We start from the raw sequence: 19,163 nt of genomic DNA, 5'->3' as shown, positions 1-19,163 counted from the left end.
TCCTAACAAAAGCAGAAGTGGCTTTTGTTTGTGAATTTGTAAAAAATAAAATTAAAAAAAATTCAATAATAATCGTTAAATTAAAAGTATAATATCTTAAATGTATCTAAACGTCGACAAGCATTTTATTGTGAAAGTCGATACCGGAAGTAGCTGTGGTCGTAGTCGTGCTGGAGCTGCTGAAGGAGGAAATCCCTGGCTGTGATGCCGCTGGATGATGGCTGCTTTCGGGATCCTAAGTTACGAACACCGGCCATTAAAGCGGCCCAGGCTCGGTCCCCCTGACGTCTATCCACAGGATCCGAAGCAGAAAGAGGTCTGTTTTTACGATGCGGCACCAGAAAATTCAAAATGAATGTTTTGGTGAAGAAAAACAATCAACCAGGAGGCGGTGCGAGCTAACACTGACGCTAGCCTCTTTAGCAAGCCCTCAAGACGATCAGGGCCTAGAAATAACAATGAACAGGACCTAGTTGTCAATTAGTTAGCTAGCTTCTCCGCTTATTTGACCAACAACTGGTTCCTAGTGCGGTTTGCCGTGCTGGCTGACGAATGCAATCCAGTTTAATACATTTGCAGCCATTATTTTGCCTTGAGGTCTGAGACAATATGCACTGGCTGCTTTGGATTGTGCGTGATTGGCAGGGGTTCGCTAGCTTGATGATTTGAATATTAATATGAGCTAGAGGTGCAAAGGCGATATTCGTGAGCCTGCATTTAAGCAAATTTGTTCATCCTTCGCGACATCTCCCCGCAGTATAACCTGGGTTTTAAAGTAAAGCTGTCTCGCATAACTTGTAAACAACTGTAACTACCTCTCATGTGTTGTGCACTGCAGTTCTTTTTATTGACAGTGCTTAACCTAATTTGGTCAACCTGTTTGTCTTTGTCAACCTCGCAATGGCCTGTTTTTGTGTGACAGGATGAGTTGACGGCACTAAATGTGAAGCAGGGATTCAACAACCAACCAGCCGTGTCTGGAGATGAACATGGCAGTGCCAGAAATGTCAACTTTAACCCTTCAAAGGTAAGACTCAATATGCTACTTATGGCATTGGATGTAAGTCGTTCGGCCGTCCTAATTATTCCCCCGCTGCCTTACAGATCAGCTCCAACTTCAGTAGCATCATTGCAGAAAAGCTGCGGTATAACACATTTCCAGACACAGGAAAACGGAAGCCGCAGGTCAACCAGAAAGATAATTTCTGGCTGGTCACTGCGAGGTCACAGAGCTCCATCAATAATTGGTTTACTGATTTGGCTGGGACTAAACCGCTCACACAGCTGGCTAAAAAGGTAAGATCCTTGTTGTTCAGTGCAACTCTTGTCAGTTTAATTGGCGAGAAACGAGATTAGGTGGACGATTTTGTTGTTTATCAAACAACCTGATGTCTAGTCGAGCGGCACTGTGTATATGGTGTCTCTATTTTTATTCTCGTAAATTGGTTTGCAAGCTTTTTAGCTGCAGACGTTTCTTCTCTGTAAGGTTTTAGTGTTGCGCTTACGGTCTTGTCAAATCATAGTCGTTGGAGGCGTTTTATTTTGAAAATTGACTGAAGTCACCGTGGAACCGGTGCAGAAATGTCTCGGTTCGCTCAGAGCAGGTTGAAGCAGCTTTCATCAAAAATAGATCCGTGCATTCTCAGCGGAGCAGGTCACCGAAACCATTTCTGGGACGCTCCCAACTGCAACGCTGTCAATTGAAACACAACACTGAGCAGAATGTCGTGGATTCAGTCTGGTTGCCATGACGCAGGCATCAAGTGTTGTGAGTGCGGCCTGTGGAAAATTTTAACTCCCTGGCTGCTAAAGGATTCACAGCAATCCTGTGTTGTTTTTTTACAAGGAGGGCATATTTTTACCCATTTAAAATGTTCTGGTTTTTTTGTCAGACTTGTTCCTTCAACCATAATGAGACAAATAAATGTGCCGCTTACAGGTTCCAATCTTCAGCAAGAAAGAAGAGGTTTTCGGGTACTTGGCCAAGTACTCTGTCCCAGTCATGCGCTCAGCATGGATGATTAAAATGACATGTGCCTATCACGCCGCCATCACCGAGACCAAAGTGAAGAAGAGGCATGTCATCGATCCTTGTATCGGTAAGGGCTTTATTTCTTAAAACATGTAAGGGATGTGGAGGGAGCGCCCGTCTGTTGTGTGTTATTAAATCAAGATGGCATCTGCATCTGTCGATATTTGCACTCTGCTTTTTTCATTACTGGTCATGGATGAGAGGCTTCTCTCTGAACAAGCGACTAAAGGGGCGAAAATGACACACAGACTGTGTCCAAACAGTCTGGTGATGAGCAGATAAGCGCTTAGCTTGCAAACACATGCTAACCAGCACCAGAGAGGCTTATACATGCTCATGAATATGTGCGCTCTCATGAAACTGGGTGTGGGTTGGAGTTTCTGCGGGCTTGAATCAGGCTGGTGTGTATCCAACCTAGCGCTTGTTTGTTTGGTGTGTGCAGAGTGGACTCAGATTATTACAAAGTATCTGTGGGAGCAGCTGCAGAAGGTAGCCGAGTTTTACCGACAGTTTCCGAACCAAGGCTGCAGCTCTCCTCTGCCGGCCATGCCTGCTGACGTGGACACGGCCATGAAGCAGTGGGAATACAACGAGAAGCTCGCCATGTTTATGTTTCAGGTGAGTTCTGTTTCAGAAGTCCCCCCTCCAATCTGAAATCTATGAATAAAGTCAATGATGAGGCCTTTTAGCCGTTGTTAGAATTAACTGTTGTACTTTCTGTCGTCAGGATGGGATGCTGGACAGGCATGAGTTCCTGACCTGGGTGCTGGAGTGCTTTGAGAAGGTTCGCCCTGGTGAAGATGAGCTTCTCAGGTTTCTGCTGCCCCTCTTACTGCAGGTGCGCCCCCTTCTGTCATTTGTATTGAGGGAATGTTGGAAGCGCATCCAAGACACAGTGGCTGCTTTCTGCCTCTGCAGCTGTCGCCGGTTTATTGTCGATCCCTCCACAGCCTCTCATTTAGTCAGTATTTCCAGAGGTAACAGACACTGATGCTGTCAGTCTTCTCCTCCATCCTCCAGTACTCCGGGGAGTTTGTACAGTCGGCTTATTTGTCACGGAGACTGGCTTACTTCTGCACTCGCCGCCTCAACCTTCTGCTGAGTGACGGGAGCATGGGCCCCAGCGCCGCAGGGCACCCAGGCCACGGCATTCTAGCACAACAAGGCAACGCCCTGCCGCCCACCCCGACCTCGCAGCCAAGTGGTGGGAACCAACCCCAGACTCCTTTCACGGACTTCTACATCTGCCCTCAGCACCGGCCGATCGTGTACGGGCTCAGCTGCATGTTACAGGTACCATCATTCACTTGACTGTAGTTGTTTTTAGAATAAGTCCTGTTATTATTAAGGTCCATCTCATCTCTCTCTGGCTTCTTGTTGTTGTCGCATCAGAGCATTGTGTTGTGTTGTCCCAGTGCTCTGGTGTGGCATTACTCTCTCACAGACTGCAGAAACAAAACCGGGTCTCCTCTGGACCTCCTGCCCATCGCTCCATCCAGCCTGCCGATGCCTGGAGGAAACACGGCCCTCACTCAGCAGGTACGTATTTCTGATAGACCTGAGCTAAAGAACAGGCCGAATGAAGACAATAAAAACGAACGGTTCAATCTGTTTGTTAAAAAATACCACGAGACGGATGTTTTTCATTCCTCATTCCGGCGTTTGATATGTTAACGTTCACTCTTGGGTGCTGCGTGTAAGTGACCTGTTTTCCTGCTCCACAGGTCCGGACCAAGTTGAGGGAGATTGAGGAGCAGGTGAAGGAGCGTGGTCAGGCGGTGGAGTTCAGGTGGTCGTTTGACAAGTGTCAGGAGACCACAGCAGGTTAGAATAACCGCCGTCACTGTCGTGCCTTTGTTTGTGAGAGTTGATATTTGAGTTAACGTTTCGGCCGCTGCGACCAGGGTTCACTATCGGGAGGGTCCTTCACACCTTGGAGGTTTTAGACAGCCACAGCTTTGAAAAGTCTGACTTCAACAACTCGCTGGATTTGCTATATAACCGAATATTTGGGTCAGGCCAGAGCAAAGATAGTCATGAGGTAAGGAGTTATTCCTCTTGACCATGGCATGAAGGGAAAATCTCTCATCTAAAACACAATATAAAGCTGATTTACACGTGTTTTCCTTACAGATGTCTCCGGATGACGATGCTGTGGTGACCTTGCTCTGTGAATGGGCCGTGTGCTGCAAGCGCTCCGGCAGACACAGAGCCATGGTGGTGGCCAAGCTGCTGGAAAAGAGACAAGCTGAAATAGAAGCAGAGGTAAGAGCTGGCGTCTCTAGGTGAGCTGTATCGAGTTCTCTCACTTCATGAACAGCTATCATGGCACATTTAGTAGACTGGAAACAAAGATCGATACTTTCCTGCCTTTTGAATCCCTGAGCTCCCTAAAAAGTTTTGGATCTGCTTGTCGACAGCATAGTATAATATTTTCCCCTCTGCTCATGGAGAGTATGCACGTCCTCATTTCCCTGCTGGCCTGTCAGCAGGATTATGGGAAGATTATTAGACTGTCATGGGTCTTTACTCAACTTGAACCCTTGTACAGCTGAATCAGGACAGGACTTGTCATTTTCGGCTTTTTGTTGCACCTTTATCATCCTCACCAGAGCTGTAAAAATGTTTCAAGTGTTTGAACGTTTCATTAGTTGCCTGGTGGGTGTTTGTCTGCAGAGGTGCGGTGATTCGGAGGTGGTGGATGAGAAAGGATCTGTGTCATCTGGGTCCCTCTCAGCTGCAACAGTACCGGTCTTTCAGGATGTTCTGCTGCAATTCCTCGACACTCAGGCCCCCACTCTAAGTGAGTTCTTCTTTTTTCTCGGAGACGTCAAGCTCGATCTGTTAACTTTTACTTCTCACTTCAATGCCTGTTCATATTTATCTGGAATGATTTGGCAAGGGAAATGATGTCGTTCAATAATTCAACCCCTCTTCTCTCCCCTCTGCAGCGGAGCCCGGCAACGAAAGCGAGCGAGTGGAGTTCTCCAACCTGGTCCTGCTCTTCTGTGAGCTCATCCGTCACGACGTCTTTTCCCACAACATCTACATGTGCACGCTGATCTCCCGTGGCGACCTGGCCTCCGACTCCCACCTGCCTCGCCCACGCTCCCCCAGTGACGAGCCTTCGGATGAATCAGAGCGCAAAGACCAGGAGGCTGGCAGCAACTGCAAGAACGAGGCAAGTTGGAGGCAGCTGTTGTCTTTTTGTGGAGTGCAACGCTTCAGTCGTTCAGTTATGCGTGTATAAAAAGTTAACACGAGGCTGCTGTTGGTTCCACAGGACACCAGTCTGTCAGAGTCCATGGAAATCGATCATAACTCCAGTGCTAATTTTGACGAGGTACAACCAGAACAGGACTTTTCCTTCCCTGACGTGTGTCACTGTTTTTTAATTTAAAAGCTAATCATGCCATCCTGCACGCCAGATGTTTTCTCCACCGATGCACTGCGAGTCCAAGGGGAGCCCTTCTCCGGAGAAACCAGCTCCGGAACAGGATAGCAAGGGCAGCAGTAAGGATAAAGGAATGGACCCTGCCTTCCCTCAGCTGTATGATCAACCTCGCCACATTCAGTACGCCACTCACTTCCCTATTCCTCAGGTGAGCTCACTCATTTTTACTCACCCAGAACAAGAATGTATTTTTTGGTCAAAGTATAATCATTGGTGATTGCTGATTACAATCTCATTTGGGTCATAAATCAGTTGTCAGAACAAGACTTGGATTTAATAATGCGGGTTTTCTCAGCTGGTTTGTTTCATCCACCCAACGCGCATCGTCTTTGTTGCTTCTCTTATTGCTTCCAGGAGGAGAGCAGCAGCCACGAGTGTAACCAGCGGTTAGTGGTCTTGTACGGCGTGGGCAAGCTGAGGGACGAGGCGCGGCACACCATCAAGAAAATCACCAAAGACATCTTGAAGGTCCTCAACCGCAAGAGCACAGCAGAGACAGGCAAGACTCTTCACATTTCGTAACCTTGATGTCCGTTACTGCTTCCTCTTTGATTTCTCACAATGTCCAGACTTCTGAGGTCAGAGCTGAAGGCCAATGCAACCATTCTAATGTGTGTTCACATCCTTTATTGAGTTCATTTCCTTCCTACATCACTCTGAAAGAAAATCTATTTCTGCCACGTTTAGAGAAATATTGACAGACAGCAGTGTTGTCCACAGGAGCTTAATCATGCTGGGGTGTTTTGTTAAACAAAAATGGTCACTGGTCTCTGACTGTGGCTATTCTAACAGCTTTTCTGTTTAAAACGAATGTTTTCCTTCTGTTCTTCCTAAAAGAAGAAAGCGTTTTTCTTTATCGAGCCTGGAAGCACAAGTGAGGCATCACTCCATCTGTTTTCCACCCAATTTCTATGCTAATAGGTCTCATCTATTCACAGCCACTTTATCTCACATGTGATCGTATTAAGGTGATTTCAGGTTTTCCAAAGTCATAATTGCATATCTAAAGGGTATGATGAAGACCTTCAGCTCACAGTGCAGTTTTTTTCTTCATGGCAATGTATTCGGTGCAAGTCCCACAAGCTCACCTCCATTTCACATTTCACATACAGGAGGCGAGGAAGGACAAAAAAGGAAAAAGAGTAAGCCAGAGGCCTTTCCGACTGCAGAAGACATCTTCTCCAAATTCCAGCACCTCTCCCACTTTGACCAGCATCAGGTCACCTCCCAGGTAAAAGCAACAAGCTTTCATTCCTCCCATCGTCCTGCAGCATTTCTTGTTTATAGAGATAATTTATTTATGGACCAACCACTGAGTTTATTACCACAAGTGAAGCTTCATACTAAAACCTCCTAGTGGTGTTCTTCTCAGTGTTATGTGGGTCCTCCTGGGATGTGTTTGGATATAATTTACAGAGGAATTACATTCAGGTGCAGCAGCAGAACTTAATGCAATGATGAATGTAAATGAACACCACAGCCTTTTACACCAAAAACCTATAAAATATGAATTACTCGACCATTTTGCATATAAGCAAAACCAATCAATATTTTATGAAAAAAACAGTTGGTCTCTTTGGAAAATACATCCAGGACATCAGATAATGCTTGGGTTCTGTACAGCACACAGAGCGGTTCATGTTGTTGGGTATTTACATGTTAGGTGTATATCATTTATTTTAATTTAACCACAAATGACTCTCACCAACACTCTTATTTGCAACCATCTCTCCATCCAACTACTAAGTTGACACAAACGCGAGATGCAGTAATTGTAAACATTATCACAACTTTGAGACGATCTCCCACTACATATAACGGGTAATGAATTACTGCTCTGCATCCCTGCTAAGGCTGGAATCATGGCCGTTTTGTGCATTACAAATGTTTTCCCTTTGTTGTTTGCAGGTGTCCAGAAATGTACTGGAACAGATCACCAGTTTTGCCTTAGGGATGTCTTATCACTTACCTCTCGTCCAGCACATTCAGTTCATCTTTGACCTCATGGAGTACTCCCTCAACATCAGTGGCCTCATAGACTTTGCTATTCAGGTATGGACGTCTTCATCCAGTATGTCCTGTCACTAACCAGGAAAGAATGACATCATCTGTTTTGTTGTGTACTTGCTGTAGCTTTTGAATGAGTTAAGCCTGGTGGAAGCAGAGCTGCTGCTGAAGTCATCCAACCTGGTGGGCAGCTACACCACCAGCCTCTGTCTGTGTATTGTTGCGGTTCTGAGGCGGTACCATTCCTGCCTCATTCTCAATCCCGAGCAGACGGCACAAGTCTTCGATGGGTATGTCATTCAGGCCCTGTAAATTGGGGGAAGCCTTGAGAATTTCAGCATTGTTCCAGAAAATGTGCCGATTCGGGTTTGTTTTGAGGGGGGGGGGGGATTTGAGGATTTTGAGGATTTTTGTTGTGGTGCAGAATCCAAACAGACCAAAGTTCCTCATTTCTGTCACGTATTGCTCCAGGATGCAGTGTCCTGTCAGCTGCTCAGTTGTGTGTTTTAGATAGTCTTGATTTTGCTGCCAATATTATTTCGAGTAATATTTGCCATTTCCCTCTTTGCCACGGTTAATTTGATTGGACAGTTACTCCATAATCAGCTGCTTCTCACTGTGTCCTTAGATTTTAGTTATAGATTGGGTTTGTCGCTCAGAAAGACAGCAAATGTTCATTTTAAAAGACGTGTGTGAAAGATTTATGTTAAATTCTGTCTTTATGTAAATGTCTTCTCAGGTTGCGCATTGTAGTAAAATCAGGTGTGAACCCAGCGGACTGTTCCTCTGCTGAACGCTGTATCCTAGCCTACCTGTACGACCTTTACAACTCCTGCAGCCACCTCAAGAACAAGTTTGGAGAGATTTTCAGGTAGCATGAAGTTTTGGTCTTTTAAGAACCCTAATAAACACTGAAAAGGAAACTGCCATTTGTTTATTCATAACAGCTGACATAAAACCTGTTGACTCCTTATTTTCTGCTTTTCTCCTTTTAGTGAGTTTTGCTCCAAAGTTAAAAACTCCATCTACTGCAATATCGACCCATCGGACTCCAACATGCTGTGGGATCCTGGGTTCATGATGGAGGCCATTGCGAACCCCTCGGCTCACAACTTCAACCACTCTATGGTGGGAAAGATCCTCAATGACAGCCCGGTCAACCGTTACAGCTTTGTGTGTAATGTGCTCATGGATGTGTGCGTGGACCACAGAGACCCTGAGAGGTGCGTTACTCTTTCATTTTGTTGTGTGTGTCTGACTCTGTTTGCTGCAGTTCTTTGCTCTCTGTCAGGCTGTAGCTTCATGTCGCGTATCATCCTATTAGGGTGAACGATATCGGGATCCTGTGCGCAGAGCTGACAGCGTATTGCCGCTCCCTGAGTGCCGAGTGGCTCGGCATCCTCAAGGCCCTCTGCTGTTCCTCTAACAACGGCAACTGCGGCTTCAATGATTTGCTGTGTAACGTAGATGTAAGTTGTAGTGTCACCGTTATTGTCATATCTACTGAGGGAGGAATCAGGACATTGATTCTCACTGCAAGTGTTGTTTTCCAACATCTAGGTGGTTAAGATGAGCTTTCTACCTTTTGATTAAAATAAATACTTCACTCGGTTGTATCTCAAGTTGATTTTTGTTTCAGGTGAGCGACTTGTCCTTTCACGATTCATTGGCGACGTTTGTGGCCATCCTCATCGCCAGACAGTGCCTTCTTCTGGAAGACCTGGTTCGCTGTGTTGCCATCCCTTCCCTCCTCAATGCTGGTGAGGATTATTTTTACTCACATTACAGCTATTGAGAAATGGCGTGTCAAGGCAAAATATCTGATCTGTGTCCAAGAAGCATCATGTGCACACACACACACACACACACACACACTGTTAATCTTCACTCTTTCGGCCTTTGAGATAAAGCCTCATTCTGTCATGCTGTTTGTTTCAGTGTGGCTCATTTTGTAAAGCCAATATACACACATTATTGCTCCAGGTCCCCCCTGTGGTAAAAGCTTTGTTCTCTCTTCCTCTTTCACAACAAACAACTTCATTAAAAATAACTTTTCTTCCGGTCTGATGAGGAGTTGTTGTTGGGTAACAGTCAAATTTAGATGTACAACTTTGATCTCCCTGATGGTGTCGCCGGTACAAGAAGTTCTCAGATATTAAAAAAAACCTTAAAATGAATGTGTCTTTCCTCCAGCCTGCAGTGAGCAGGACTCTGAACCCGGAGCCCGACTCACCTGTAGGATTCTCTTGCACCTTTTTAAGACGCCACAGCGCAATCCTGTTCCGCAAGATGGTGTAAAATCAGGTGAAAAACAGTCAGAAAACATTCACTGTTTCAAAAGGTTGTTCTTGCTACCAGATGATCTTATTCTGCAGTTTTGACTTCATTCTGTGTCCAGTTGGTATCCGGTCGTCCTGTGATCGTCACCTTCTTGCCGCCTCTCAGAACAGCATAGTGGTTGGAGCCGTATTTGCCGTTCTCAAGGCCGTGTTCATGCTCGGTGAGTTTCCTGTTTAACGTCTCAGCCTGACATTTGATTTTTGAAAATGAAAAATGGGGCTATTATGACTGCATTCAATCTCTGTCTGATTTATGTCACATGTGTGACTGAAAATGTTAAATCTGGGTGGAAGTGATGGTGAATTTAATGTGATATTTTTCAGGCGATGCTGAGCTACGAGGCTCAGGGCTGTCACACACTTCTGGCCTCGATGACATATCTGAAGGGGGCAATGTCTCCATAGAAACAGCCAGTTTGGATGCGTATGCAAAATACGTTTTGAAGACGATCTGTCAGCAGGTGAGGATAGAAGTTGATAAATATCATCTGCAACCACCGTGAAGTGTCAAAGACAAGAAGAACAAGAAAACCCTGAAATAAATGGAACCAAATTTCTATGACTAATGTGTCTGAGAGATTGAATAAAGCTGTTTCTTTGTGCATATGGTCTGTCTTACAGGAATGGGTTGGAGAGCGCTGCCTGAAGTCTCTATCTGAGGACAGCAGTGCCCTGCAGGATCCAGTCCTGGTCAACATTCAGGCCCAAAGGCTGCTGCAGCTAATATGCTATCCACATCGCCAGTTGGACAGTGATGATGGTGACAACCCTCAGAGGCAGCGGATCAAACGCATCCTACAGGTCACTAACCGTGTTACGCTTTATTTTATGCCAGGTTTTTTCAAGGCTTTGCAGAACCGATAACACACTTCCGGCAGATAGGTTTTTCAACATTGACTAAAAGATACACTTCAACCAGACTTTCCTCCAGTGAGGTTATGCTTCCCTCCCATGGCTGAATCTGGAAATGAAACGTAATTTATGCAGTGAGCAGTTCACTGCAACATTTCACAGAATCTACCGCACACATCAGGTCATTGGGACAGAATCACTCCACATTGAAGATATATGCCGTAACTCTGCCTCTTCAATTACTGGCCCACACCACTTATCTTAGTATATCCTTTGCCACTGACAGGCTCTTTAAAAGTACTGTAATTCCAAGTTGTTCTCATCTCCTGAACTCTGTAGATGAGTCAGTACTGACTGTACAGTGTCACATAATTCAATCTACCCACCTGCAGCATTGTCATTCTTTGTGAGGATCATTTCCACATCTAACCTACCCACTCTGCCTGACATTTAACCTTTCTGCCATCATGCTGGGTTAAATAAAGACTTTGATAAGTTACCTCTTTAAGGCCTTTTAGTGAATTCCCCACCACAAACTATTTGTTCCTTGCTAATGTCATTTGTGACCTTAATAGAACATGGACCAGTGGACGATGAGACAGTCATCGCTGGAGCTGCAACTGATGATCAAGCAGAGCACAAACAATGCAAGTTCTTTTCTTCAGTCTCTCAGGTTTTGTTCTTGAATCAATGTTGTGAAAGTTTAGTCAATCTAACAAGTCTGAATAATTTGTATTTGCTTTGCAATAGGAGCTGTATTCACTTTTAGAGAACATAGCCAAGGCCACCATTGAGGTGTTTCAGAAATCAGCTGAAATGAATTCCAGTAACCCTTCAGGAAATGGTGCGGTGGGCTCAGGGGGGTCTACATCTAACAGCAACAGCACTGCCAGCAAGATGAAGCCAATTCTAAGGTACTTTTTGGAATCATCATTACTCACCGAGTCTAAGGTTTGATGTTGAAATATATATGTTGTAAAGTTGTAAATCGGACATATTTGCATCTGTCCTCCACAGTTCATCAGAGCGCTCGGGCGTGTGGCTGGTGGCTCCGCTGATAGCTAAGCTGTCCACTGCAGTTCAGGGCCACGTACTGAAGGCAGCAGGAGAGGAACTGGAGAAGGGACAGCACTTGGGGTCCTCCTCTCGTAAGGAAAGAGACAGGCAGAAACAGAAAAGGTAAGTGACGAGCAAATACCTCCACTGTTGCAAAAATAGATTTAATCTGACAGCTTCTCAAGATGAGAATTGTGTTTAGAGTTTGTCACCCTCAGGTTAGGAGCATAATCAATCCACTTGTGAACGTGAGTTTCTTCCCTTCCTTCCTCAGTATGTCTTTGCTGAGTCAGCAGCCATTCCTGTCGTTGGTGTTGACGTGTTTGAAGGGACAGGATGAGCAGAGGGAAGGTCTTCTCACCTCCCTCTACAGCCAGCTGCAGCAGATCGTCACAAACTGGAGAGAAGATCAGTACCAAGACGACTGCAAGGCAAAGCAAATGATGCACGAGGCTCTGAAACTCAGACTGAATCTCGTAAGACGTCTCTTCCAGTCCAGCATTCCCGCTCACTCGGAGCTCATCTTGACTAGTGTTACCTCTTGCATTAACTGTGCCTTGCTCTGTTAACTAGGTGGGTGGTATGTTTGACACGGTGCAACGCAGCACCCAACAGACTACTGAGTGGGCAGTACTGCTCCTCGACATCATCAGCAGTGGCACAGTGGACATGCAGTCCAACAAGTACGAGTTATTACCAGTTGTTATTTAAATTATTCCAGACATTGCCAGTATACTTGTCAGTTCCCTGATCTTTCTCTCTGCTTGCCAACAGTGAGCTCTTCACAACGGTGTTAGACATGTTGAGTGTGCTTATTAATGGAACGCTGGCTGCAGACATGTCCAGCATCTCTCAGGGGAGTATGGAGGAGAACAAGAGGGCTTACATGAACCTGGTCAAGAAGCTCAGGGTAAGAAGATGGTTCCTGTTTCACCTTTACCAGGATAATAAAGCCAATCTTTGAATCAAGAGGAAGGGGCTAAGAAAATATCCTGACAAAATGGTCAAAGCATTAAGTGTCTAATGAAATATTTAACGTTGAGTTTACAAATGATTCTACTGGGACGTGCAAGCGTCAGCGTCTTATGCTTAGTCTCCACTGTGTTTATTCCCACAGAAAGAGCTCGGCGATCGACAGTCTGAAAGTCTGGAAAAGGTCCGTCAGCTTCTGCCATTGCCCAAGCAGACTCGAGATGTCATAACCTGTGAACCCCAGGGCTCACTCATAGACACAAAAGGGAACAAGATCGCTGGATTTGAGAAGGAGGTACAGAACTGTGACCTGTTCCATATTATAAGTCAAAACTTGTGGCAGGCTTTTATATTCAAGTCCACCTTTCTATATGTGTGCTATCAGGGTCTTCAAGTATCAACCAAGCAGAAGATTTCCCCCTGGGATGTATTTGAGGGTTTAAAACACTCTGCCCCTCTGTCATGGGGCTGGTTTGGAACAATACGTGTAGATCGCAAGGTCAATAAATTTGAGGAGCAGCAACGTTTCCTGCTCTACCACACTCACCTGAAGCCCAAACCTCGTAGCTATTACCTGGAACCACTCCCACTGCCCCCAGAAGAGGAGGAGCCGCTGACACCTGTGTCTCAGGAGCCAGAAAAGAAGATGATGGAGGCTGTGAAGCCAGAAAAGACTGTACCTGGTGTTCCCTCTGACTCAAACAAGAAGAAATCCAACAAGAAGAAGAAAAATTCTTCCAACAAGACAGAGGTTAGTTATTGCTGGGTTGTTTTTTTTTATTTCTTCAGTCTGCCATTAGAAATGGTGCATTTATTTGTTTTTCTATGCAGGATGGTGTGAACCGTGCAGCAGGTGGTGTGTCCTATGGGCCTAACATGCCACCGGAGCTGATGCAGAACCCATATGGCAGGATACCATACGGGCAGCAGGCCATGAATATGTACACACAGAACCAGCCTCTACCTCCAGGTGAGCTCCTGATATTCCCTCAATGTTGTCACAGTCGTTTGTAAGACGTTGGCACACTGGTTTGGCCTTCAACAAGAACCTTTTTGAAGCTCGTTGTTCATTTGTTTTTTTGCAAAGGAGGTCCAGGTTTGGAACCTCCGTACAGACCTGCTCGCAACCAACAGATGAACAAAATGATGCCTGTTCGGCCGAACTACACAGGCATGATGTCCGGCATGCAGGGCAACATGCCCAGCATGATGGGACTGGACAAGCAATACTCAATGGGCTTCAAACCACAGCCCAGCATGCCACAGGGCCAAATACTGCGGCATCAGCTCCAGGTGAGATTGGTAAGTCTGGCTCCATCCAAGAACCGCACCACTTCCAGTCACATAGACACAAAAAATAACTGATTCGTAGAAGTCTCAGAAAATGTTGATACATTTTTATTCCAGTAGGAACAATAGGCACTCTGTAAATGGCTTTATCTGAAATTGGTTCTGCTTCTTTGTTTAGAATCAGAGCATGATCGGCCAGCAGATGAGACAAATGACGCCCAACCAACCGTATACGTCTATGCAGGCATCTCAGGTCAGTCCTCTGTTGTTTTTTCTTTCGACACCTACATTTAATTAGGATTCCATTCACCTCTACAGAACACTGAGGATTCACGGCATAAATTATAGCAATGATTCTTTTTCTGGTTCAAATGATCAGAATTAAACGCTTGGGTTTGTTTTTCAGAACTTATCTCAGGGTTATACCACATTCGGGTCACACATGGGGATGCAGCAGCATCCGTCCCAGACTGGTGGTATGGCCCCGTCCTCCTACGGGAACCAAAATTTCCAGGGCACCCATCCTGCAAACAACCCAGCTGTGGTCGATCCCCATAGGCAGCTTCAGCAGAGGCCCAGTGGTTACGTTCACCAGCAGGCTCCAGGCTACCCGCACAATATGCAGAACACTCAGAGGTTTGCGTTGTTTCACAAAGAAGGCTGCAATTTTGGTCGCCGCTGTTTGTCACCTAAAAAGTGTAACTGTGCTAACTTTATTAACAACATCGCCGATTATCCTGACAGGTTTCCCCACCAGCCCATCCAACAGAATCCCATCATGCACAGTATGGGTCACATGGGAGGACAGGGCGTCCATCCAGGCATGAGGCCCAATCAGATGCTAGCAGAACAACAGCAGCAGCAGCAGCAACAACAACAGCAACAAGCAGCACAGCAACAGCAGCAGTACCTCAGACAACAACAAGCACTAAGAGTAACTTGCTTTATTACCATGATCAACAGGGGTTGACAGTCTCAAAGTGCTGCCTCTGAGTTGAATTCCCTCTTGCTGTTTGACAGCAGCAGCAGCAGCAGCAGCAGGCCCAGCAGGTTCAGCAGCAACAGGTACAACCTCAGCAGGTCCCTCCTCAGCAGCAGGTCCAACAGCAGCAGCAACAGCAACAGCAGCAGGTGTCATCAGTACCACCACCAGGCCAGGCACAGAACCAGGCGCTGGGAATGCAGCCCCTACCCCCACAGCAACCTATGGTACGTTAGATGACACTCTTCTTTTATAACTACCAGTGAAAACCAAGACTGCTGCGAGTCAAAACCTGTGGTTTACCAGGTCCGTGTTAAATGTCAATACGGTTTTACATTTCCAGCAAAAGAATTCTAATTGCCAGAGTGTTGTGCTCTAGTTCCCCCGACAGGGAATGCAGCAGACTCAGCAGCAGCAACAGACGGCAGCACTGGTCAGACAGCTGCAACAGCAACTCTCAAGTAAGTCACTAACTTCTGTCAACGTTTTCCAGTTGACGGCCAGCTTCGGATTGATAAACACATCTTCTCCGTCCTTTGCAGACTCACAGCCAGGACAGGGCACCAATTCATATTTCTGATCACGTGGGGTCGGTAGTTGTGTGTGAAGAAATGCTCTGGTCAAGAGGGGAGTTGTTAAATATCACCAGACAAATGAGTTCTCTGCTATCAAGACTATGAAAATATCCATGTGTGTAATTTTTTTTGGAAATATCAATGGAAGGAATCCTCTTTTGAAGGGAAAAGACCGTGGTTGATAATGGAACATGTTTATGTAAAAAAAAAAAAAAAAAAAGATCTGGAAATTATGAAAATAATGCATTTTTATTTTATTTCAATTTGTACATTTTTCAGTTTTGTGTATTTCTCATTAAAAAGAATCATGTCAGTTTTTATGCCTTAAAGGTCTGTTCGATGAGGTGAAACCATTTCCCTAGCTTGTAATGTAGTTGTATGCAGGCTAATTGGATCAGAAATCCGGTAACAGCTAATTGGAAGTGTGATATTTAAAGTTTAAAAAAGTGGTGTTTTGAATGTCATTGCACGACTTGTCGAGCAATGACGGGTTCAATGTGGAGATATTTGCCTTTAATTATTTAGAAAAGATGCAGCTGAGACCCTGAGAGCCCGTTTCTACAACACAAAGATGCTCAAGCGGAAGCAGCACAGGTATCAATTATTTTTGAACCAGGGAAAGGAAGAGTATGGACATTCGTACAAAAAAAGATCAAATTTAACATGGTTAAATAGATATAATTCATACATCCATGCAGGTATCTCAAGTATTATTGTTCTTTGGTCCAATTCCCCATTTTTATCAGGATTGTTTTATACATTTTTTCCTTGTTTTTTTTACTCTACAAAGGGGAAAAAAAGTCACATGAGTTTAATTCATGGAGTGAACAGAGGCACGTGGGCTACAAACTAATCATTTCAAGTTGCTGCCTTTTTCCATCTTCCTGTTTTTCTGTTGGTCAGCTCTCTGACTCTCCAAACGGCTAAAAAGCACCCCTGAGTCTGACCCCAGTGCTCTCCCCTCAAAGGGACAGTCCTTTCCCTCAAACCTGGGGAGGAAGTTTAAATTTGTCCAGCTCCTCTCGTGCGGTTGTACACCAAGTCTGGAGAGCAGCTTGTTAGATATTTCCGGCACTACTGGCTGGAGGAGGGTGCCGTAAATCCTCAGGCATTCGAGGGAAACGTGGATAATGGTGCCAAGCCAGCGCTGGTCTGCACTGTCCTTCCTGTCCAGCTTCCACGGCGCGTGCCGCTGGACAAAGCCGTTGGTCTGCCTCACGCAGGTGCTGACAGCCTCCAGGGCTTTGTAAACATGCATGTCCTCAAAATGCTGCTCCACCACAGCGGGGAGGTGCCTCACACTCTCCAACATGCGATAGTCGTCATCGTCAGCTCGGCCTCCGCGCTCACGTGGGAAGGAGTCGGGGCAGAAGGAGGCGTAGACCTGAGCGGGGTTAAGCGCCGTGGCCGTGCAGCGGTTAAGCAGACCTCCCAAAGCGTCTGCGAGCTCCGCGTTGAGCAGCTTTACAACTTTGTCGTCTCTGTAATCGCAGTCCGTGTCTGGGACACCCTGACGGAGGAGGAAGTACCTCAGGCCATCTGTTGTGAACAACTGCGAGCGTTCTTGTGGATCTATCACGTTCCCCAAACTCTTAGACATCTTCTTCCCTGCCACCGTCCAGTGAGAGTGCACGTGTATCGTCTGAGGCAGAGGCAGCCCGGCCCCCAGGAGAAACGACGGCCAGTAGATGGCGTGAAATTTTAAGATGTCCTTTCCAATAATGTGGTGGGCCACGTTCCACCATCTCTCGTGGTTGTTTGGATATCCAACTACTGTGAGGTAGTTCACCAGCGCATCTAGCCACACGTAGATGGTTTGTCCGTCATCCTCCGGGACGGGGATTCCCCACTGGAGACGACTTTTCTGGCGGGACACGGACAGATCAGGGAGCTCCTCCTGCAGCCACTGCAGGACAGAGTGGTGGAAACGCTCTGGCTGAATGGCACGAGGATTTTCTCTGAGCCAGTCAAGCAGCTGAGATCGAAATCCAGACAAACGGAACATATAGTTCTCCTCTTTCATCCACTCCACCTGCAACACAGTAGCAAGAGTAGCCTGACATTCACTGGAAAAGACAGTACAATCTCGTACGTCTGCTAACGTCAGAAGAATCGGATCCTAGTAGAATTACCTTGTGACCGCTCTCCAGCGATACTTTGATTTCCTTCCCTGTAGAGTCCAGGGCAGTGGTCACCTGCGATGGTGTGAGGAAGCTTTCATCTTGAGTAGAATACCAGCCTTCATAACTCCCTTTGTAGATGAGCCCTTTGCTGCAGAGCACCGACCAGAAGTGCTGCACGGCCCGATGGTGTCTCTGCTCGGTGGTTCTGATGTAGTCTGTGTTGGATATGTTACAGCTGCTGAAGAGATGCCTGAATCTCTCTGACACAGTGGTGCAGAATTCCAGCGGTTCTTTTCCTGCAGCTTCAGCTGCTTGCTGGATTTTCAAGCCGTGTTCATCTGTGCCTGAAAGGGAAAATGATCAGTTGCATTATGTCCACTAAATTTAAATGATGGCAATTCATGAACTTGGTATGAGTAGAAAAACATCTAAGCAATGCTTTCACGTGACTAAATAGTTGGCACGTCCAACATTATTATAGGCTGTTGATCAATGGAGAATTCACCTGTAGCAAACCTGGAGTTGAAGCCCTGCAGTTGCTTATGCCTGTGAAAGCAGTCGGCAATCACAGCGGAATACAAGTGTCCTAAATGAGGAGAAGCGTTGACATAAAAGATTGGAGTCGTAATGTAGTAATTCCTGTTTTCTGTGCTCGCGTATCTGATCTCGGGATTTTTCACTGGCGCTGCATTCGCCAAGACAATTTTGTGTAGTTCGGGAACAGCTTTACAGCCTCTGGTGAGAAAAAGAAAACGAGTCCTCATGACTGGATTACAGAGGAAGCCCATGTGGCTGGTATTTACTCCAGGGTCCGGAGCGAAGACGAGCTGTCACCGTGGATGTTGACAAACAGACGAGTAAGCTACGAGGTTTAACAAAAAGCACCCAAAAAGCAGTTGTAAGAGGCCATTTTAACCGAGATGTATAGGGATGATTGGAAGTGGTTGTTAAAGTGGTCAAATTATACGCCTTTTACGTGAAAGTGTCGCCCCTGAGTTACACAAACTCGCCAAGGTTAGAGAAGCTTCCGGGTTCTAAGCGTGACAGTACTTTGTCCAATCAGAATTGAGCGTGTTAGGTGACGCGAGCCAGCAGCCAATTATATTGCAACTTAATAACGTTGCCTTCACGACTGCATATAACAGTCGAATCTTTATTATAAATGATGTTGGTCACTGTGCTTAAAATTTTATTACGTATTCGTTTAGTGATTAAAAAAAACAACGTATAAACATTAATATTTACCTTTTCGTGACATTGAGTTTAAATTTATTTTATCAGAAATATTATTGAGGATCGCAATTCGAAGTCTTTTTGACGTAACGTAAATGAAACTTTCATTTTACAAGGCATACTGCCGTATAGTCAATCATAGTTTGTGTTTTCATTTAATTTCTGACCAAGATTCGTGTGTCCTTCTGACAAACTATTTTAATGTAAGTTTCATGGGTGCGACTTCGTTAAATTGACCACAACTACCA

At 45.6% G+C, this 19,163-nt stretch overlaps 2 protein-coding genes across 5 annotated transcripts; one reads left to right on the top strand and one right to left on the bottom strand.

Moving 5' to 3' along the window:
* The first annotated feature begins 159 nt into the window (after positions 1-159).
* On the top strand, positions 160-15,779 carry med12 (mediator complex subunit 12). 4 transcript variants are annotated; one of them, XM_029847173.1, is made up of 43 exons: positions 160-316; positions 923-1,027; positions 1,105-1,296; positions 1,940-2,099; positions 2,475-2,650; positions 2,760-2,870; positions 3,053-3,325; positions 3,425-3,571; positions 3,757-3,856; positions 3,937-4,073; positions 4,166-4,297; positions 4,709-4,835; positions 4,984-5,213; positions 5,316-5,375; positions 5,461-5,634; positions 5,841-5,985; positions 6,599-6,717; positions 7,395-7,538; positions 7,620-7,783; positions 8,233-8,364; positions 8,489-8,716; positions 8,818-8,962; positions 9,133-9,253; positions 9,687-9,797; positions 9,892-9,993; positions 10,157-10,293; positions 10,454-10,633; positions 11,260-11,331; positions 11,435-11,598; positions 11,702-11,863; positions 12,015-12,216; positions 12,314-12,423; positions 12,515-12,650; positions 12,858-13,007; positions 13,098-13,463; positions 13,544-13,682; positions 13,800-14,005; positions 14,181-14,255; positions 14,409-14,638; positions 14,747-14,936; positions 15,023-15,211; positions 15,364-15,445; positions 15,527-15,779. In XM_029847173.1, exons 1-43 carry the CDS (start codon positions 215-217, stop codon positions 15,562-15,564), a joined length of 6,465 nt encoding a protein of 2,154 aa, XP_029703033.1. In that variant the 5' UTR covers positions 160-214; the 3' UTR covers positions 15,565-15,779. The 4 variants fall into 4 exon arrangements, with proteins under 4 accessions (XP_029703033.1, XP_029703032.1, XP_029703031.1 ...); XM_029847172.1 differs by having other exon boundaries at positions 13,800-14,014; positions 15,029-15,211; XM_029847171.1 differs by having other exon boundaries at positions 13,800-14,014; positions 15,026-15,211.
* mars2 (methionyl-tRNA synthetase 2, mitochondrial) lies at positions 15,692-18,720 on the bottom strand. Its single transcript, XM_003970615.3, has 3 exons — positions 18,188-18,720; positions 17,692-18,026; positions 15,692-17,591 (listed from the first exon to the last, which is right to left on the bottom strand). Exons 1-3 carry the CDS (start codon positions 18,468-18,470, stop codon positions 16,413-16,415), a joined length of 1,797 nt encoding a protein of 598 aa, XP_003970664.3. The 5' UTR covers positions 18,471-18,720; the 3' UTR covers positions 15,692-16,412.
* Positions 18,721-19,163: the final 443 nt, after the last annotated feature.

This window comes from Takifugu rubripes, chromosome 14 (assembly GCF_901000725.2).
Source record: "Takifugu rubripes chromosome 14, fTakRub1.2, whole genome shotgun sequence".
In the NCBI taxonomy this organism is placed as follows: Eukaryota; Metazoa; Chordata; class Actinopteri; order Tetraodontiformes; family Tetraodontidae; genus Takifugu; species Takifugu rubripes.
This window is presented reverse-complemented; position numbering and strand designations above follow the sequence as displayed.